Source organism: Tursiops truncatus, chromosome 9, assembly GCF_011762595.2.
Source record: "Tursiops truncatus isolate mTurTru1 chromosome 9, mTurTru1.mat.Y, whole genome shotgun sequence".
Classification (NCBI taxonomy): Eukaryota; Metazoa; Chordata; class Mammalia; order Artiodactyla; family Delphinidae; genus Tursiops; species Tursiops truncatus.
Genome location: NC_047042.1, coordinates 30,374,148 through 30,396,934, shown reverse-complemented (window position 1 = coordinate 30,396,934; position 22,787 = coordinate 30,374,148). Strand labels below are relative to the sequence as shown.

At 37.3% G+C, this 22,787-nt stretch overlaps 1 protein-coding gene across 2 annotated transcripts; it reads right to left on the bottom strand.

Annotated features, from left to right (window-relative positions):
* Window positions 1–160: 160 nt before the first annotated feature.
* Window positions 161–21,275, bottom strand: TRA2A (transformer 2 alpha homolog). Of its 2 annotated transcripts, none has more exons than XM_019928737.3 (8): window positions 21,078–21,275; window positions 10,538–10,671; window positions 6,935–7,100; window positions 5,270–5,458; window positions 2,995–3,110; window positions 1,769–1,915; window positions 1,207–1,274; window positions 161–1,039 (listed from the first exon to the last, which is right to left on the bottom strand). In XM_019928737.3, exons 1-8 carry the CDS (start codon window positions 21,111–21,113, stop codon window positions 1,029–1,031), a joined length of 867 nt encoding a protein of 288 aa, XP_019784296.1. In that variant the 5' UTR covers window positions 21,114–21,275; the 3' UTR covers window positions 161–1,028. The 2 variants fall into 2 exon arrangements, with proteins under 2 accessions (XP_019784296.1, XP_019784305.1); XM_019928746.3 differs by having other exon boundaries at window positions 1,769–1,894.
* Window positions 21,276–22,787: the final 1,512 nt, after the last annotated feature.

The following is a 22,787-nucleotide window of genomic DNA, read 5'->3' as shown; positions in this document are numbered from 1 at the left end:
AGTTCGTTGACCAAAAAAGGGAGGAAAGAAAATGGTTTTTCAAGACTGAAGAAGAGACACAGATTATACATTCAGGCGTAAGCAAAAATGTTAGGAAAAAGGAAATCCAAATTAATCCAGTTATATTTTCCCATTGTACCACAATAAAGAGACAGTCCCATTTTCAAAGAAATTAACTTTTATTTGAAAGGAGACTACCCTTCGCCTCACTATTTCTAAGGACTCTATACAATAGCCTACTTAAACCATTTCCCCAATACCAAAATTTCTAACAGCAAAGCATACAACTGCTCTAAATAATAAATAATAAGGGTTGTCCTTCACTGATTAAACTTCAAAAATTCCAACACAAAAATCAAACTTTACGTTTTTAAGTTTTAACAAATGTATTTTAAATACAACATGTTTTGTAGGAGTCCACAAGCTTTTCATCTCTAAAAAAATGAAATATTTTTTAGGGCTCAAAAATTCCGTTCTTCAAAAGAAATGACCAAGTGTTTCCTTCTATAGCTTCAAACTTTCTACACTCAATTATTTGATTGCTCCATGCCACCCCAGACAAACCTGACATGACCGAACTACTTTGTTACTAACTTTCCCAAAAGAAAGTTAAAAAAGGAGTTTGTAGTAAATGCAGCTCTCTAATACCATGTCTAATACAATATCTAACACAAAAGAAGCTTTAAAAAGATCATTTCTTTCCTCATTCGATTAGGCAGGAGTTAATTTTCTGTAAAAGCAACAAACAAAAAAACATTTACAAAAGCATAACACTGGGGGTTCCTTTTTTACTCAAGATGCTTCACTACTCAAAATGACAATTACATCTTTAAGAATATAATAAAAGGGGTGAAAACAGCAATACAATCGACAAAGTGTAGATGCTAAATAAACCAAAGATGTTTGTAAGGGTTCTTTTTAAGGAGTAGGAAGGATTAGAAGCTTGGGGAAATCCAGAATTAAACAAAAAAAGAGAAAGGGAAAAAAAAGAAAGAAAAAGATGTCCTCAACTGCAACCACTCTGTTTATCAATAGCGTCCTGGAAAAGAGTAAAAAAAAATTTTTTTTAATCAAATGAGAATTATAGTTTGACTTGCCTAATATTTTCCCAACTATTAACAGTCACTATATACCTTAATTTTATAAAATATAAACCATTAATTAGAAATGAGGTTCGTAATGCAACAAAAGCAAAAGTGTACGTACTTGGGCTGTAGGAACGAGATCTTGATCGTGATCTGTATCGACTATAGTAAGGAGAAGGCGATCTTCTTCTGTAGGAAATAAAAGATTAATCAGCATATCATATAAAAGATTAATCAGCATATCATATAATCACTACACCGAGGCAGATAAAACCAAATATTCCATCATTCAAAATAATAATGGACCTAAGAGGAAAGCTATTAAGTTTTCCATGTGCCAACAATACTAGAACAGTATTGGCCAATACAGATAATTAACCACTTTTCTTGGTCTTGAGAAAAATCATTTTTCCTACTTTCAAGAAAGCATCATATAAAATCTATTTTATTTTATTTTATTTTTTTGGCCACGCTGTGCAGCATGTGGGATCTTATCTTAGTTCCCCGACCAGGGATCAAACCTGTGTCCCCTGTGCTGAAAGCACGGAGCCTCAACCTCTGGACCGCCAGGGAAGCCCCATATTTTAAATATTTTTATTAATACACATTAAACATAAATTAAAAGTGCCAAACACTACTACTATCATCTAACTTAGAACAGAAATCGTAAGTTAAAACATTACCTGTACCGGTAATCATAGTCTTCGTATCTGTCGTACCCACGATCATATCCTCTATCATAGTAAGAATCTCGACGTCTGCCACCTCCTCCACCTCCACCTCCACCACCACCACCTCCACCACCACTGCTACAGAAAAATGTGAAAACTCTACATCAGTGTGAATGATCACCTTCTGTCATCATTTAATATAAATGGATGCTTAAATAAAATGGAAGAAGGAAGGGAGATAGACGAGAGAGAGAAGAGATAACCCTTTCATGCTAATTACTTCCACGTCTCACTTTGCTGACTCCCATGGTATTCTGCTTTTGCTTCATATGTATAACATAAATAACCAGGAATAATTTCACAAAACTCTCCAAACTATAAAATGCTCTTCTATTAATGCACTATCCAAAACAGCAACACCTTTTGTGAAAGGTGAAAAAAGCATCGTGCTTTTTTCCATAAGGTGAAAAAGTACCAAAATGCTAAGATGTATGTCCTATGACTAGTTCAAAAGCAGTTAATAAATATCAAGAATTTAAAAGTAACCAACCCTGAACACCAAAGAGAACTGACATCCAGCGCTAAAAAATTTCAAGGTCTGGTGTTCAAACCTCTGGCAGTGAATTTAAACTCTAAGCCCTCTTTTTCCTGCTGTTTTCCCAACTCCTAATCATAGGGACATTATTTTCACTATTACTACTATTTTCTGTAGGCTCTCCTTGTCAAATCCTATATTTTCCCAAGAGGCTTCACATTAAATGAAAGCCTATATTTCTTCTTTCACTCTTAAGAAATATGCCTTTGGTTATATTATATTAAAAAACTTTTATAAAAGTCCCTATTTATGTTGTACACAATGCAAAACTGGCTTTTTAAAAAACAAACATTAATATCAGTAAAACCATTCCATATATACAGAGGCTTCCAAGGTCACATATACATTTAGAGAATATTTAAAAGCATACAATTTTCTAGTATTTAATATTTTTTCTATTTCTGTAGTACAAGAAAATAGCCAGGAGTGCACTTCAATAGTTTTAATTTCTCCCCATGCTCAAATATACATATAAAAAATCAAAGAAATAAAACGATTCAAAGAATACATATAGTCATATTAAATAACTTTCAATTCAAGTTACAGAGAAAAGAAGTTTATCTTTTGATTCATCAAAATTTTGCACACATTTCTGGTGGATTTCTGGCTCCTAAAATTCAGCTTAGGAAATTTGAAATCTTACTGAGTTGGTCTGCCCATGTATATGCCTGGTGTAGGTGTGTGCGCTCTCTTGGTGATAGAATAATCTACACGAATTCTTCTACCATCCAGCTCCATTCCATTTGCCCTTTCCATAGCCTATAAAGGAGAACAGGCACAGAAAGTCATGCATAATTCACCAAGGAGAAACTATCAAAACTGCAAAAAATTTAACACATTTTTCATTTGAAATTTCAAAAATTAAAATTCTCTAAACACTTCTTTCTCAAGTAAGAAGGGCTAGGATTTGATGTATTAATCCCTGCTATATGCATGTCAATAGTACTGAGTTTTCAACGTACACATGGACACTTAAGCAGGCCTCTGCTGAAAGACTAGGGGCAGCTACAGCCATAAAGAAGGAACCACACAACCCAGGGAAGCCTGAAGAATTCTGAGGCTTCAGTAACTAGCTTCAGTCTGAGCAACTCAAAGCAGAAATTGCAACTCAGTGGACAAGTCTAAACTTGTCAAGCCATTCCTTGAAAACTTGTAGAGCCATTCCTTAAGTAACACACTGCCACCTAGTGAACTCCAAATATAAAGGAACTTCTTAATCCGCCAGCAAGTGCTGTCTTTATGTCTGTGCTCACATTACATAACACTTTGCCCTTTGGTACTAATACCAATAAATGCAAAAATGAATCCAACCACTTTAACACATTTTAAGAAGTTCTCAGGAACTAAGTAAAGTTGCCATTTTAATTTTATCTTATCCAGAAATAAACCTAAGAGGAGGAGGTGTGTGAAAAGATTGGACAAACAAGTTTCATATTAAAAAAATGTTTAATTATGATATTGTTTGCACTACGCACTTCAGGTGAGATATCCTGGTATTTCTAAATTTACACCTTTATCCCTTAATTGAGAACAGGAATAAACCAATCACAAACATGTAACAGTAAAAAAACCATTACTGTGTCTATCATAATGTCTATAACATAAATGCCTTCAACTCAGAGCATTATTTTGTTAGAATTATCCAGGGTTTTTCAACCACACCACTATTGATACAGTTGGGGCCTGCTAATTCCGTGTTGCGGGTGGCTATCCTGTGCACTGTAGGATGTTCAGTATCATCCCTGGCCTCTACCACCCAATAAAAATAGCATTTATTGTTTCTGAAAGATACTCTTTTATTACGACTGCTTATACCGCAATCAAACATTGTTGATGCAAAGAGCAATAATGACCTATAGCCAACTACTGTCACGTGTAAAATGGTACAAAAAAGAAATGCCAGTACCTTCCATTTCTTTAACAAATGACCTTCAAAAATTCCTTAAAATGGAATTTTCTAATTCAGTCACTATGAACTTTTAATATGGAGAAGGCAAGCCTACTGCTTCCTCTATAATCCATTATCTAGAACATTAGAATAGTACTATTTCAAATCCCTGACATTGATTAGGATCATTCTGTCAGGCAAATTAAGAATGGCACTAAACAAAAATGAAAAAGTACCAATTCTTTCCATGTATTATTTTCATTTATAGAACAGAATGGCAGATGAACTTAAGAGAATAGATAAACAAAGCTCTGTAGAGACAGGGAGCTAATTATAGACACTTACAAAAATTAAACAGATTAAACCTAAACACAATTCTTTTTTTTCTTTTTCTTTTTTTTTGGTTGCATTGGGTCTTTGTTGTAGTGTGCAACCTTCTCACTGCGATGGCTTCTCTTGTTGCGGAACACGAGCTGTAGGCACGCGGGCTTCAGTAGCTGTCACATGCGCGCCCAGCAGTTGTGGTTCATGGGCTCTAGAGTGCAGGCTCAGTAGCTGTGGTGCATGGGCTTAGTTGCTCTGTGGCATGGGGGATCCTCCCAGACCAGGGCTCGAACCTGTGTCCCCTGCATTGGCAGGCGGATTCTTAACCACTGTGCAACCAGGGAAGCCCTAAACACAATTCTTTTAAAAGGTCAATGTAATCATTTGCCTGGAGCATGAATAAGGGTTATTCAAAAGAGAACACATATATACTTCACCTCTTCCATTAACTCAAACACAACCTCACTTTACAAAGCCGGATTTCAATAAAGATATGCCTATACCAGAGAGTATTAGCTGGAAAGTGAAACTGGCCATTCCAATTCTAATACTGAGAGGTAGAGTTTAAATCATGTCAGACAATGAAAGAGGACATAATGTTTATAGAACTGGGAGTTTATCAATCAGCTTTTAACAGTAACTCAATACTAAATAATGCACATCAGAAAATTTTCAAAATGACAAATAATTACAAAAACAAAATTACCTCCTTTGAGTCATCTATTCTCTCAAAATAAACAAAAGCAAATCCTCGTGATCGTCCAGTTCGCTGGTCATAAACCACATTGACACCACTCAACGGTCCATATCGAGAAAATACTTCGCGAAGATCTCTCTCTGTTGTGTACAAACTGAGGCCAAACACTCCTAGACACGTGTTGGGATCTGGATTTGCCTGTTGAATAAAGATGTTATTTAACTTTAAGCTCCAAATTAAAATAAAAACACACAGAAATACTTTGCTTAGAACACTTCACCCAATACACAAAGACTATATTGTTTCAAGTCACTTGGAAACAAGAATTTAAAAGAAAAAAAAACAGGCGAGCTATATTTTACAGTTCATAGTACACTCAAGCCTTCTTTAGAATATACTCCAGGCTGCATCCTGAATAAAAATGTCCCTAACTTTCTAGCCCAGCAATTTTCAGAACGTATCCTAAGAATTCATCCTTAGTTTAATGCCATATTTTTAGTTTATTCAAATGTTTTATATCCCTTATAGATTTGTACTCAACGTTGACTTCATCTGCAATTGCTGATTAGATTCTCCTCCTCAATTTTCATTCTTTAGCAAGGATAATCTTTCAAGGTTCCCACAATCCAGATTTGAAAAATTAACATGCAAATTTCAAAGCATCATTAAATAACAGCAGACTCCACCATGGTTAAATACAAACAAACCTCAATGTCACATATCTAAGACTCAATTTCCTTATCAATAAGGTAACTTGACTCAAAGAGAGATTAAAAGTATTACTTCATTGAGGAACTTTGCACATTGCTCAATATAAGTGTTAGCTATTAATATTACTGCAGAGCTTTTGCTATTTCCTTGCTACCCTTCCCATGGTAAAACTTTTAATCTCAGTATTTTCAACTCAATTATTGGAACATATTGCTTCTTCCCCAATTTCTTTCTTTTATAAAAATAAATTTATTTATTTTATTAATTTATTTTTGGCTGTGTTGGGTCTTCGTTGCTGCACACGGGCTTTCTCTAGTTGCAGTGAGCAGGGGCTGCTCTTCATTGCGGTGCACGGGCTTCTCACTGCGGTGGCTTCTCTTGTTGTGGAGCACGGGCTCTAAGCACACGGGCTCTAGGCGCGCGGGCTTCAGGAGCTGTGGCACGAGGGCTTAGCTGCTCCGCGGCACGTGGGATCTTCCTGGACCAGGGCTCAAACCCATGTCCCCTGCATTGGCAGGCGGATTCTTAACCACTGCGCCACCAGGGAAGTCCCCAGATTTCATTTCTTTTAACAACTCAAAAGTCAAAAAAAGAAAACACACTTGAATGCATATAAACAATATTCATATAGCCAAGGATGTTTCTGAAGTACCACTTTTAAACAGTGCTCTAGCTCCCATAAAAGATGTTATACTATGACTAAATACACAGGAAAGACAAAATAAGCTTTCATTAACTTTGCTTTTTAAAATTTATTTATTTGGCTGCGTCAGGTCTTAGTTGCAGCACTCGGAATCTTTGTTGTGGCGTGCAGGCTCTACAGCACAGGCCTAGTTGCCCTGAAGCATGTGGGATCTTAGCTCCCCGACCACGGATCGAACCTGCATCCCCTGCATTGGAAGGTAGATTCTTAACCACTGGACCACCAGGGAAGTCCCTCATTAACTTTTAAAAAACACATACCCTGCTGCCTGTATGTCTTCTCCGGTTAGACATTGGAGAATGACTTCGGCTCCTGCGACGCCGGTATTCTGGTGTATAGGACCTACTTCGAGATCGTCTCCTATGAGAGTGAGAATGGGATCTGGATCGAGTGTAACGTCTATGAGAATGCCTCCTTGACCTCGACCTTTGAGAGAAATAAATTTAGGTAAAGATACTGGAACAAAATGCCTAACGCTGTTAAATTCAAAAGCAAACGAACACCAAATGAAGGTTCCCTGAGCAGACGAAACCAGATCAGTCATTAATTTACCTTAATCACCAAATACTGTGAAGACACTGCCTGCTCACCATATAAGCTGCTTTGTAACAACATACCACTGAGCCTCATTCCATGTTTGGCTGGAGTGCTCCCAGTTTGCAAAGTGTCTTTTTGGTATGTGTACAGTAAATTTTTACTAATTATGTTCATGATTCATTGGTTTTACTTTCGCTTTCTGAACTTTGGACAATGCCAAGGACCTATACCTATATATATCCCTGCTTATTCTCAGCTCGTTTCCCCTTTCAGAGGAAAAAGTACTCTTCCTCACTACAACTCCTCCTTGTTCCCAGTCTATCCCTTCTAAATTCACTCTTCCCACCTTACAAACATGTTAACCTTACAAACATGTTAAGGCTCCACCTTCTTTAGAAAGAAAAAAATCAACTGGCACTAGCAAGAAAATTCTTTAATATTCTACAACATGGATAAACCTTGAGGACATTATGCGAAATGAAATAAGCCAGTTATAAGAAGACAAATACTGTGTGATTCCACTTAGATGAGGTACTTAAGAGTAGTCAAAATCATAAGAGACAGAAATAAGATGGTGGTTGTCAGCGGCTGGGGGGGAGAATGAGAGTCATTATTTAATGGGTAGAGTTTCAGTTTTACAAGACAAAAAGAATTATGGAGGCGGATGGTTGCACAACAATATGAATGCATTTAATACCAGTGACCATACACGGAAAAATGGTTAAGACTATAAATTTTGTGTATTTCACCACACACAAAAGACAAAACAAACCATCAACTACCATTACCATCACAATAAAATCGCTTGACTCTTATCACATTTTCAAAATAGTCCTATATTCCCTCCATTGTTAAGTATCATTTCCTTCCCAGTCTTTCCTTCGCCTGCTGCAATCTAGCATCTGCTAAATTAACTCGTCACAACCTAAATCCCCACTAAACTAAGTCTTCATGTCTAATGGTCTTCATTTCTTCAAGCTTTCTACAGCATCTCACCAATCTCTCTACTGCTGATTCCCTAGTTCATCTCCTGTTTGATTATTTCCAATTGCTCACAGTCCTTTTTCTTTGCCTATTAATGCAAAGAAAATGCCATTTCTTATTACTATTCATATGATTTATCCTTAAACACCCAGACCAGTAGTCATGAAAGTCATACAAAATAACTTCTATGAGGTATTCAATAAATGATATAAATGCTAAGGGCCAGAAAGTTTAAACAATAAAGCTAGGAGACTTAATAAGATTCTACTAGGGAGACAGGGGAAAAGTGTTCTAGGAATACCAAGAACAAAGGTTCCTTAGCAAGAAAACATGGAAATGTGATTAGAGAATTGCAAAAGAGTATAATCTGCTAGGAATTAGGATACTTATAAAGGATGGAATGAAAATGAAGATGACGAAAGGACTGGGACAAATCTTGTGTATGAAGCTTAGAGTACAGCTTTATTGAAAGGAGGCAAACAATCTTGAGTGGGAATGAAAATAATATGAATGGCCTACTATCTGCAAGAAATTAATCACTGGCCGGGGTGGGGGAGAAACAAGAAAATAACTTGTGTTTTATACGAATACCAAACAGGACATTTCCTATTTTCCTTAGCACCAATTTATAGCTTCAATTTAAAATATAAAAAACATTAATAAGTTGTCACATAAAATATCAATAGTTACATTTAAATGCAGTTAGTCCTTCGTGTGGAGGGCTGACTGTACCATGCTATTTTATATAAGGGACTTGACCATCTGAGGATTTGGTATCCGCAGAAGAAACAATCCTTCCCCAACAGATACTGAGGGAGGACTATAGTAACAAAAAGTGACGTTAATTTAAAATCTTTCAGGACTGCTTACCTTTTCTCTAAGTCAGATAGTGATAAATATTACGAAAAAAATTAGGAATAAGGGAATAAAGAGTGTGCATGGTATTTAATGTTCTCCAGTGATACAAGAGCAGAAAACTGCATCAAGTGATATGAGAATATCTTGACGGAAGAGAATCCTAGGCTAAGGGCAGCAAGTACAAAAGTCCTAAAACGAAAATGTGCTCGCTTCTGTTTCTACACCTGAATTCTATCTAGCACTATTCTGCACATGTGGATTCAATTAATTATGTAGCGTGATTAGCAAATCAAGCACTAGGCTGGATCCTGGATACAACAGAGAAAAAGACATAGCTGTGGATTGCACGAAAAGTACGCCTTTGATTCTTTTGTCTCATGCCCCCTTGCAATCACACTCTAGTCAAAGACATAAATTACCTCTTTAAAGAAGAAATTACAATGACTTATCAAACCGACTGTCCAGGTTGTTTTTATTTATTTACTTTAAATTTTATTTATTTGTTTATTTATTTGGCTGTGTTGGGTCTTCGTTGCTGTACGCGGGCTTTCTCTAGTTGTGGCGAGCGGGGGCCACTCTTCATTGAAGTGCACGGGCTTCTCATTGCGGTGGCTTCTCTTGTTGTGGAGCACGGGCTCTAGGGGCACGGCTTCAGCAGTTGTGGCTGTGAGCTCTAGAGTGCAGGCTCAGTAGTTGTGGCGCACAGGCTTAGCTGCTCCGCAGCATGTGGGATATTCCCGGACCAGGGCTTGAACCCATGTCCCCTGCATTGGCAGGCAGGTTCTTAACCACTGCGCCACCAGGGAAGTCCCAGGTTGCTTTTAACTGTTTTTTCCACCCACCAGTACACCTGGGACATCTGATACAGTGAGCCTTGCAGTGGCTCACTAGAGTCTTTGTTTTAATCAGTGTAAGTAGTAGTGGCTGGGGCTCTGAATCACTCCAGGACCACTTCCTGCCAATTGTATCTGACCAGAGTTCCACGCTGGATCTAATTAGTTAGAATCTTCAGGTAAAGGATGCAGCTGGAAGGTGAAACTTGAAAAATCTTCTGAAATCATTCTGATAACCAGTACAACATACATACATCAACCATCTCTGCACTAAACTGCATGCCAAGTCTCCAATGGAGAAAATTACCTTTTTGTTGTGCAAATATTATTGAAATAATATCAAACATTAACCTTCAAATGCCAAGCACATTTAAATCAAACAACACATTTAATTTGTATTAATAGCTAGCATCAGATAGATTAATGGACGAAGGGAAAATTCTACCTTATCTAAGTCTTTGTATCTATTACGTATCATTCATTTCTAAACCACAGATTTAAAAAAAAAGACAACTTCATGATTTTGAGTCTTCAGTGAAATTTCCACAAAAAATGCAACAAAAATGAGGGATTTGGTAAAAACCACTTTGCCCTGAAAAATCCAAGAAAAGCATTTTAAACATACTTACATATTATTTTAAACACACTTACCTGGATTTTGATCTTGATCGAGAATGGGATTCAGAGTGTTTGGAAACTCTTGATGGACTACGAGATCCTGACCTGCTCTCCGATTTTACACGAGCAGGAGTTCCCGTTGGAGATTTTGACTGAGAGCGAGACTCCTAACAAAGAAGACAGTATTACAAATGGCACTGGTCACGTAGATGCCTAACACCTAACATTTAAAGTACCGTAATTATTTATATTGATTGCTCCTGAAAAACAAATGGTTAGGCAACACCCTCCAGAAAAAATTTCAGCTCATTAATAACCCATTGTTAATACTGCTAACTGTCCTCAATAATTCCCTACTTGAACCAGATCACCAATTCTCTATTAACTAAGTAATCATGCAAATTCATCTACAACTTGATCATACAGACACTGGAACATAAACCATACATTTACTTAACCTAGGACCCATTCATTCTTCCAGATTCTTTTAATTCTACTTCACTCTTGCTTTCTACTTCTCTTCATTCTTCATTGAGTTTTTCATTTTTCATACTTCGTGTATTCTTCCCCAATTCAAACAATTCAAAATAGCCTTAAAAAAAAATATTCAAGTGCTTCTATCTGACCAATCTTCTGTTCAATTTTTTCCCCCATTCAATTTTAATTTTCTGATCTTTAATACTTTTCATTAGCCTTCTTTTATCTTGATTTATCTTCCACATTCTTGGAAAAAACTCTTCAATTTCTTCACGAACATTAACCTTAATGGAAAAAGAACATTTAGTATATTTAAGCACGTGGGGATTATAAAACTCTGCTGGAGTTCAGAATGTTATCTACCAAATGGAAAAGCCAGCAGGTAAAGTGCAAATAACTAGTTTATTAAAAAAACAAATTTATAATCTTTAAAGTTGTTCAAAAGTCTAGTTTCTAACAATTAAAGAGAATTTACTGAATTTCTCTAAATGTTTTTACCATACTCTTCACCCTCCTCCCCTTTCATGTTTCATCCTAGTTCCTAAAACGTGAACAGTTTTAATATAAATACTTAATTCAAGCATAACTCTAACAAACTGTAACCCCCCCCACCTATGCCTTAAGTTTTCACTAATTTATAACCTGAAGATTCCAAGTGATCTTAAAATAAGCCTTCACTAAGCCATGCTAAGGTATCAAGATATAGTTAAAGCAAAGCATCATAGGCTGAAATATTTGCACACACCTATCTAAACTCACACATTATAGGACACATGTTGAGGTTCAAAGAAGTAAAAAAAAATTAGTAAAATCACTACCATCTCCTGATTTTGTTTGACCACTATCTTTGCTCACTCTGACTTAACCAGAAAGATACAACCTGAAATAAAACAAGCATACTGAAAAAAACTAAGGGGAAAAGAAAGTATGAAATTTAAAAAATTTCCCCTTTGGCTTGTAAATTCCTAGTAGTAGATGTATTTTTTTTTTTTTTAGTAGATGTATTTTTGCAACTGAGCCATTTAAAAAATTCTATTTTATCCAGTGAAGTACATAATGTACATTACAAAATTAGTATCATGGTTTTTATTGTTTATCCTACCTCTTTTGTTCATAGTTTTTCCATATTTTATGCAGCTATGCATACTTATACTCCCTTCAGTAACTATATCCTTTATCAGAAAATTGACTGGCTTCTGAAGAAGTTGGATATAAAAAACTGATTAAAAGCCTGTTTGTTTTTTTTTTTAATTTGATAGACATATGAAGCACTTATGACTGAAGTTGGATGGACAGTGTGGTTTCTCTGTCCACTTAAGCCTTGATTATTAGTGAAAATAATCCCAATTTCGCACCAATTTTCATTTAGGCTATTTATTAAGACTATCACGCAACTTCCTTAAAGTTTTCCTTCAGGTTTAATATCAAAAGACTTACTCATCAAGGACAGTACTAATGCTGCTAGGCCTATTTATTTTTTTCAGATGAAAACAAAATCAAAATATATAGCTACCTTTCTGTTTAATATCAGCTTTTCCCATTTATTTACCTACAATAAGTCTTTCACCACATCTCAGATACTTGCTAAATTTCTGGACAGATGCCTGGAGCAGGCACAGCAACTTAGGCTTTTTCATTCACTGAAACTGTAAAAGCAGCACATTCAGGACTAAAAACAAAAACAAAAGTATGGCTAATTCACTTGTAATTGAAGCCTCACAGGCCAGTTCATTACCTATAATTCATTAGGTAAAAATATATTCCCCTCTCCCTTTTGGCTTTCCCTCATATAAAACAGATCCGCTGGTATAAATCTACAAACATCACCACAGCCTTTGTTATACATATAGAAAGCTTTGAGTTCTGTAACACTCTAAAACCTTTTTTAGGATAGAAATCAAAATTTTATATATTAGGTTTAAGCCTTCCATCATAAAAACAATAGTTGAAAATTATTCAGTAGTGCTGAAAATAACCACTTTTTAGGTATTAATGTTAACAAGGTAACTCCGTAACAACTTAAAGTTTAAATTTTAAATCCCATTTCTGGTATAGCAACCCACTGGAAAATATGCAATTTTCCTTTTAGTTTGTTAACAAAAGCATTAAGATATGACAGAATATCTTTTCAAAAGACATCAGCAAATTTAAAAGAAGGCTTGCTTTTTATTATCCAAGGTGTCACATATACGTAACCTCCTTTGTTGCCTACTCTTCAATTTTTGTATCAGGGAAACCTCAAACTACGTATTTTTTTCCCCCGGAATCATTCAAGATTAAGAAAGAGTAACTTCCCTTTAACTTATAAAGATGTCAATAATTTTAACTTCCAAAAGCAATTTGGAGACTTATCTATCTAAAAAGTAAATCAGTAACTGTCAGTAAACTTAAAAGAATAAACTGTAAAGCATAAAAAACTCTCAATCTTCATAATTATTTTTACTATAATACTAAACAAACGCCCTGTCATTGTAAAGAACTAGCAGTTTAGTCTTCAAACACACATAGTCATATTCACCATTTTAAAATAACATTCCTCAAAGGCTGACAACCAAATAAATGCCACTTTCACCAAACTGTGCATTGGCAATCAGGCAACCATAAGCCCTTTATGGACAAATGCTGGATTATCCTTTTCTACCTTTGACTTGTCTTCATTATGAAATGGTAATTCCAACTTTTTCCAAAGAAATTCATACAACTATTCAGAATTTGGAAACGGAACTGAAATTGCGAAGAGAAAAATAAATATTGAGAAGGGGTGTTACCTGTCCTGTTTCACTGGAGACTACTTAACCTGCTCTTAAAGCTGTCCAGTCAAGAAGTTCTGCAAATTCTTCAGTAACCTGCATCTAGACCCACCAACCATTAAAAATATAGTGCCTACTTGAAATGGGCAGATTAATGACTCAACCAAATCATACCACGAATTTTAACAGAAATATATCTTAAGGAGGCTTCCAGTCTACCTTACCTACTATAAACGAGGAGCTAGGCAGAAAGTTCTCACAGTACAACCTGCTTAAATAGTGTCCGTTTTTTTTTTTTTTTTTTTTTTTTTGCAGTACGCGGGCCTCTCACTGTTGTGGCCTCTCCCGTTGCGGAGCACAGGCTCTGGACGCACAGGCTCAGCGGCCATGGCTCACGGGCCCAGCCGCTCCGCGGCACGTGGGATCTTCCCGGACCGGGGCACGAACCCGTGTCCCCTGCATCGGCAGGCGGACTCTCAACCACTGCGCCACCAGGGAAGCCCCTGTCTGTTTTTTGAACTGTTTTTTGAACTATTTTTTATTAACAAGATGCCTCTGGTGGTAGTTGAAGGACACAGCCAAAAATAAAAAGGCGCTAACTACAATTACTATAGTGTATCCAATACAAGCAAAGAACTATCTTTCTATGTATAAAAATAGTATAACCATGTACTATTTTTTAAACCAGGAAAAAGGTTATTAAATATGTTCATGTCGAACATGAACGATTCCTACAGCAAACAATAACTTCAGGGTCTTTTAATACAGCTAGTATATTATAGATGGGAAAAAAAATTCTGACCATATGTATACTTAATACTTAAAGCCCATTAAAATAAACCAATATAAATGCTATGCTGTAACCCATTCTAATATTATGGCAAGGCAAAATTCCAAGGCAAACGCCAAGTAACAGTGCCAAGTTTACAGAAATTCAAGTCTATATGAATATAGTATAAGCTTTTAAAACAAATTCTCAAAATTATATTTCCCTACTACTTTGTAAAACTGGAGATTTCCACAAACATACTAGTGCATTTAGGTAAACTGTATGTGGGGGTGGGGAGGATTTTAAATTACCCAAATAACTTATATTTATTGTACTAAGAATTTCCTTCTTTAGGATTTGAGGGAAACCTCCTGTGTTTACTCACTTCTTTCATTTCAGTCTACAGAAATAGCAGTTCTGCCTCCTTCCTTTCGAGTATAATAGACTGCTTCTTTTACAGATTCATCCTTAGGCTTGTAAAAGAAATACTTTCACTCTCTTTTTAATCCATAACTGGTATTAGAGCAATTTCTTAAAAAGAAAATACCGATTGCTCATAACATTAGCTATTTTTAAATGATAATTTCCCCCTTTTTAAAGTCATACCAGTATCTGCATTCTAAGTAAGATTAAAGTGGTCTTTGTACCTACAAAGGCTCACACATATTCCAACCTGTATGTCTTTATATTCTCTAAAGTTTGGAATAATTTTGGCAATGTGTTAGACAAATTATTAAGGAATTGACAGGTAATCAAATTTAAACTCATGTCACACTGTGAAATTACCTGTAAAATCTACAAATCTTCTGTACAAATTTTATTTATTTATTTAGTTTGGCTGTGCCACAGGGCTTTGCGGGATCTTAATTTCCTGGCCAGGGATCAAACCCTTGCCCTCGGCAGTGAAAGCTCGGAGTCCTAACCACTGGACTGTCAGAGAATTCCTTTCTGTACAAATTTTAAATGTGGCTCATAAACCAGCCGGCTTATATGCCATGATCAATTGTAATGTCCAAAAAGCTAGTGTGTAAGTGGCAACTTCAAAGGTACAGAAACAAGTGTAAAAAGGCTAAAGTGGTTTAACTATATTAAAACAGACTACTAAGAACCTGTTACAGAATTCCCTACTTATGTTCTCATCTTCTAATGTCATGGAGTATTTACAAATCTTGAATAAGTAAGACTACAGGGCTTTAGTTTCAAGGAAAAAAATCGTACTTTTCTTCTACCTCAGATTGGTCAGGCCTAGTCACTCACTTTGGTGAAAATCACGAGACAATAAGGATTATACAGAACTACAGACAGCAGTAACTTAAAGGAGGGAGGGGAAACAACACTTCCTTCTGTTATTCTCTTCTCAACTTTTCTTTTTTTAGTGTTTACTGATTCTTTTCCCCATCTGATCGCTACCATTTTCTCACCTCCACTTCAGTCCTACTAAATTGGTTATGACATGTGTACAAATAATCAGTATTAATTCAGTCAGCTTGTGGATATATACCTTTCATAAAGGTCCCAGGGTTAGTTACTTGATGCCTGAGCACCCACTGATGCTATCAAAGAGGTTTTCACACTGTTCACAAGTTCTAAAAAACTATCATGCTGATTACTCATGGCTATTTCACACCTGTTACATTACACACTATACCATAAGTAAGTAACCCCAGTTCATTTACAAAATTAAGTCCATAAACAAAGTTCATCTGTACTTTTTTTAATGACTCTCATTCTTAAATATTTAAATCTCTGGATATTCTTTCAGATCCCAAGACTCTTTATACTTGTTTTAGGAATGGTACAAATCATAAAAAGTATCTACAAAAAATCTGTAAAATTAGTTAGGCACCATGGGTATGATTAGTTGTACTGCTCTTTTTAAAAATCCCAACTTCTGCTTATACTGAGCAAATTAGCACCCTTCAGTGAAAGAACCTCAAATACAAAAATTTGAGTATTTAAAACGTCACCTTAAGTTTCACAAATTCTCTGCTTAAATGGATGGGGGAATAAAAAAGCATTAAAATTTGATAAACCATAGTACTTTAGGGAAAAAAAATTAAACCCAAGACACATAAGACTATCCCCCAAGTTTAATACCACTCCTACTAAAAGGAAGCCTTACCCTTTTGCAACAGGTTGATGAGATATATAAATTGCTTAAGAAGGTGAACCAAGTTTTTTTTTTTTTTTAAGCTAAAGTGCTAACATTCTTAATCTGTAACAGGGATTCAATCTTATTTGTATTCTTAAAAAAAAAAAAGAAAGAAAGAAAAGAAAAAAAGAAAGGAGAGGGTTTTTTTTTTTTTAAAAGGAACCAGTCACCAAGCTGGGTTTTTAATGGCATAGTCATCACCCTTATTATAATTACAAACCAGGGTTCAAAGAAGCAAAAAAACACCAAAAAAACAAAAAGCAAAACTTCCCCCATTTCTGCTATTCTTCAACAAAATATCTTAAGACACACAAATTTAAATTCCAAACGGATACAGATGAATTTGTGTTTGGCTCTTCACTTTTATCATCCAGGTAATCATCTCATATATTAAGAAGGGGAACACTAGGAGTCTCTTTAAAATATTCCAGCTACTCAAGAAGCCAGAATAAGCTCTGAAAAACGGACGCCAGAGTAAGTAGTATCCTTCCTCTTCAACTATTCTAAACTATTCTACAAAGCATAGACAATTGTGGAATTATAAGATAGAGAATCCTTAACCTCTATTAAGAGCACTGGGCCACTGTCAAAGAAAAAAATTGGACTTAACGTTTCTCTAAGCTTCGTTCAAAAAAAAATTAGAGGTAGAGGGGAATAAGTAAAATAACAAGAAAGTCTTAATTTCTGTTCCCCTTAATTTCTATCAAGGAGACTAAAATTTTTGGAGATTGAATTTTAGTTGAAGTTGTATTCTTTTTCTGAAGATGACATTCAAAGTCATAGATCAAGTGCCAACATCACTCCCAGCTCCAAAAGACATTTCCGCTTAAAATTCTGTTAAGTTGATATAAATGTCCCAAGCAAACTGCTTTAATGGACCTACTTATTGATATTTTATTGGCACCACTATTCTCCTGGATCCCTTAAAAATGTCTCGCTCATTCTTTACATCCCACTGTTGTCCAGTTTAGATCAGATTTTTCATAAGCTCCTTCCTTAAATATTTCAAGTGTGCCCTGCGGCTCTTCCTATATTGGTCTCCGTTCTTTGCTAAAATTCCTTTCATTTTGCCACTCCCAGAATTAAAAATCCATAGATGGCTCCTTACTGCATACTGGATTAAGTCCAAATTTCTAAATCTAGAATTCAAAATCCTCCATTATCTGACTACACAGTCAAATCTATCATGTCTCATTAGTCCAGCAACCTCTTCCTTGTCTCATCCTTACAATCAATATTCGTATTTCCCTTACCATAATGTCCAGCCTAAGTTTTACATATTAGATAAAGCTTTCCCTTTCCTCTAAGCTCACGGAACTGCTCAGCTTTATTTTCTGAATTCCTTATTAATTCTATCACACAGCACTTGATTATATACTTACTTTTACCCAGATGTGAGCTGTCAGTCATCTCAAATCAGACTCCAAGCTCTCTTTCCCTCAAGAACACCTGGCCTTTACTAAAAAGGTAGTGGATGCTCAACAGTTTCACCCCAGGCAGAAGGGAAATTGGTTGGTTAACTGTTAGGGTTACTTATAACAAAATTCAGCCAATTATATTTTCTTTCCTAAAGCTCTTTTACTCCAGTCCTTTGAAAATGCAAGAGATATTAATATATAATGGAAAATGAAGCTCCTGTCACTGTTTTCAGCAAACTCCATTAATGGCTCTGAGACACTGAAGTGCAGTGTGCTCCTTTAAAAAAAAGTAATCAAAATATATACACAGCATAGTTTAAGTATACAATGAGCAATGGACTGGGACTTGTAAATCTCATATTTCTGGCTGCATGGTCTTCTGGGCCTAAGTTTTTAATTTCTTAAAATGCTAAGAGTTCTCCAGCCCTTGCAAGATTATGAGCAGTATATGAGAAAATATGTCAAAGATGGCGGGGAGGGGAGGAGATCCTAAAATGCTATAGAAGTAGTAACTATTAGTACGAGTCCTGATTCTTTAATATGTTCCGCAGTCTCTAGGAACTTACCCTCTAATTTTAAATATCTTTTCAATAAGACGGCGTTAAAATGTGTTGTTTATTCTGTACATAAAGCAAATGAAATCTGAATACTGACTTATGTTTTCTCTAATTTGTTTTAGTCAAAAAGTTTGAAGTATAATAACTACTTAAAACACCTCAGAAACATCATTTGAAAATCCTTTTTCTGAGGCTCTCTAAAAGGTTACTACAGTTAGAAACAAAGATAACACAACAACTGTATTCTATAAAACCTTTTTTAATTGCTGGTTTGTGGTTATTTGATAAAAGATCACTATAGTTTAAAAACCAAAAGAACTGGTGAATATGAAACTGCTTTAAGAGAACAACAACGACAAGGCATACACCCTCAGAAAAGTTTCTGGCATTTTAATTCTTCACCCAGTTATGAATAAAGACAAATATCTCAACCAACCAAAAAGAAAAGGTAACAGGTGAATGTATTTATTATACAATCGGAGTTCATTAATACTAAAACACATTTGGCTATCACATGTGAAAAAATATTTTCTATGACCACAAACACTCTAAAAGGAAAAGGTAAAAACCTTTTTCTATTAAAATAAATTGTTAATGCCTACATGCATTTTAGCTTAAAACTGGGTGGGAATCTTACATTTATTTCTTTCTCAGATGGGTAAGGTAACAATTACCTAGAACTAGCCAAATTCAACCTGATGACTACATAAAAAAATAAGAACTTAAAAGAAAACAAGGTCCAAAACAGTAGTCCTCTTCACTTCACCACAAACCAAAATAAACATTAACTGCCCAAAACTGTACTGAAGTTAACTGAAGATTAACAGACAGCAAAATTTCTTCCCATAACTACCTAACATTTTCAAAACAAGAAGCAGCTTATGACTATCGACCACCTAAATACCATTACATGATTTTAAAAACTTCTGTTGCGACAATCAATACCCCATCCTAAAAAATGAGCAGGTTCAACTATTCATTAATATCTAACGCTCCAGATTTTATTAGAGAAATCCAATCTTAAAGGCATTAAAGATAGCTTTCTTTGTCTCTAACCTCAAAAAGAAAACCCTAAATTGACCTTCTGATTTAACTGTCTGGTTCCAGATGCTTATCTTATGAACTTCTTATAAAAAGACAAAATTCATTCCATCCAGCATACACCTGAAGTGTTTTTTATGAGTTTCCCCTAGTGACCAGAATGCCAACACGAGAGCCGGAAAATGCTGTCTGGGGACTGTTTTCTTTTCAGGGTTCTACACTAGCTCACATCAATTTTCACTACGAGGGTAACATCGGAAATATAACCCAATCATTGCTAAACGTTCTAGTATCTTTAAGCTGAGGATAACGTATCTTTGTGATGTTTATATTCATCACATCCAAAATAATGAAAAACTTTGAGCCCTCTTTGCTGGGGGATGGGTTGAAAAGAGAAATGGAAGACAGAGGGCCTGTAATTTTCAGGTAACGTTTTGAGTTAAGAGAATAGCATAGCATTAACTACTGTAAAAATACTGAGCCATGAAATTTGTTCAGTTATGTAAGATTAAGACAGAAGATTCTCTCTTTTTTTTTTACCGTAAAAACCTGTAAAGGAGTGGTCAGTGTTGAGGTGAAAGGTCATAGGAAGAAAAGCATTAAAAGGTGAGATATAAAGAAGAGAAAGAAAAGAAAAAGCCCAACATCAAGGAATTCGAAAAATAAGGCGTTATAGCATTTCCACATTCATTTTGAAGTGAAAGGAAAGCAAAAGGGACATTAAAGGAAAAGGGCTCCTCGCGTAGTTTTCCCCTCACAGCTCTCGTCTTAAGAACGCTTAAGGGTCGGTGCGGTCGTTGACTAACCACTTCATTAGGCTCGTCCCACCTTCAACCTCAAGGCTTTCGCCTTTATAGACGCAACGCCGCCGGTTCCAACAGAGACGCGGCCGCTCACTGCAATAGAGAGCCAAGGAGACACAGGCCCCAGCTAGTCCCACGCCAGCTTCTCCCCGCCCGGACAGCAGCCCCGCGCACTTTCGACCCCGAGACCCTCTACGATGCTCGGGGTCGCCAGAAACGCCACCGCAGGAAGCACCTACCACTATCCGGCCGGGGGGAACTCCCTGCCGTCTCCTCCCGCCCCACCGGGACCCACACCTCGGAACAGAGATAAGGAAGCCTCGGGGTGGGGAGAAGGCAGGGCGCACCGCTGGGGGAAATCAGACCCAGGGGTCCAGCTATCAGTCTCCAAAGAAAGGGGGAAGGGGAGGTTATCCGTGGTGTTTGGGGCAAGAGTGTAACCCAGGAGCCATCTTGGGATGTGAAGAAGCGACCTCGATGGCTCCAGAGGTTGCTCCCCGCGGGCCCCCGCAGAACTCCCCGCAACCCCGCCCGACCGCGCTCGTCCCAGAGAAACCCCGAGCATCGGGCCGCCGCCGAAGACGGCTCCCGCGGCTTTGTACTCACTCTGCCCTCGAAGTTGTTCTCCTCTACATCACTCATGTCGGCCAGGCACTCCCCAGAACTAAATAAGAGACAGGTCTCGGCTTGAGGGCCGATGGCCTAATCAACCAGCTGACTGGACCGTGGGGAGGAGGAAAGAGTCGGCAACAACAGCCGCTCCACTCCACTCCCACTCGGTCACAGCTCCGGCAAAATGGCGCCGATGCCGCCAGAAACCTTCTGGCCTCCCGAGTGCGCGACGTAAGGAGGCGGAGCGTCTCTGTGATGTCAAGTGGCCCCGCCCCCAGCGAGGTTTTGTGGTGGCCCCGGCCTAGCAACGCGAGCAGTCCGAGCTCTGACCCTCCGCATCTTCGAGTCGCATGCCCACCAGACCTCCGAACTTCAGACTCCTTCCGACGCGTCAGTCCTTTTGAAGATTTTCAGTCACCAGATAAGCTTTTATTGACCTTGGTCCCTTTATATATTTTCCAAGTGGATTCTGATGGAACAGAAAAAAGTGGAATCATCTACATAATTAGTAGGCTTTTTATTTTGAATGTTTTCCGCACTCTTACTTTTCTCTGCCCTATGTAATACTATTGAAGTAATATAGGCACAGATGGGGTTGTAATGAAAAGTCACAGTTCCTTGCTTCACTCCTCCCTGAGACAGCTGTGTCAATTTTATTTTATTTTATTTTATTTTATTTTATTTATTTATTTTTTTTTTTGCGGTACGCGGGCCTGTCACTGTTGTGGCCTCTCCCGTTGTGGAGCACAGGCTCCAGACGCGCAGGCTCAGCGGTCATGGCTCACGGGCCCAGCCGCTCCACGGCATGTGGTATCTTCCCGGACTGGGGCACAAACCCATGTCCCCTGCATCGGCAGATGGACTCTCAACCACTGCGCCACCAGGGAAGCCCAATTTTATTTTTAATAATGCTTAGTTCCCTACTAATCTTAGGGAACTAAGAATTATTTGACTTAGTTCCCTAATTTTTTTAAATTAATTAATTAATTTTTGGCTGCATTGGGTCTTTGTTGCTGCACGCGGGCTTTCTCTAGCTGCAGCGAGCAGCGGGCTAGTCTTTGTTGCGGTGCACGGGCTTCTCATTGCGGTGGCTTCTCTTGTGGCTGAGCACTGGCTCTAAACGCGTGGGCTTCAGTAGTTGTGGCTCACAGGCTCAGTAGTTGTGGCTTGCAGGCTCTAGTGTGCAGGCTCAGTAGTTGTGGTGCACAGGCTTAGTTGCTCTGCGGCATATGGGATCTTCCCGGACCAGGGCTCAAACCCGTGTCCCCTGCCTTGGCAGGCAGATTCTTAACCACTACACCACCATTGATTTAGATATTTCCTTATATCTTCATAGCCAAGACCTCCCGAATCTATCTACTTAGTTCCCAATCATGGTGGTAATTTCTGAGGTGAATATGAGCTTTATTTGTATTTTGCAATTTTAAACTTAGTTTCCTCATAAAAATTTTTTTTGCATAATACTTTGTGATGGAAAGGTTGATGTGAACCTTCAACCACAGTTTTATGTTAGGAAAGGTAATTGAAAAACATTTTTATGAAGATTGCTCCCCCAGGGCAAGATTTCAAGATTTGAATGTGTCTGCTGTTGATAGAGCTAAACATATATAACATCTACTTTTTTTTTTTTTTTTCTGCGGTACGCAGGCCTCTCACTCTTGTGGCCTGTCCCGTTGCGGAGCACAGGCTCCGGACGCACAGGCT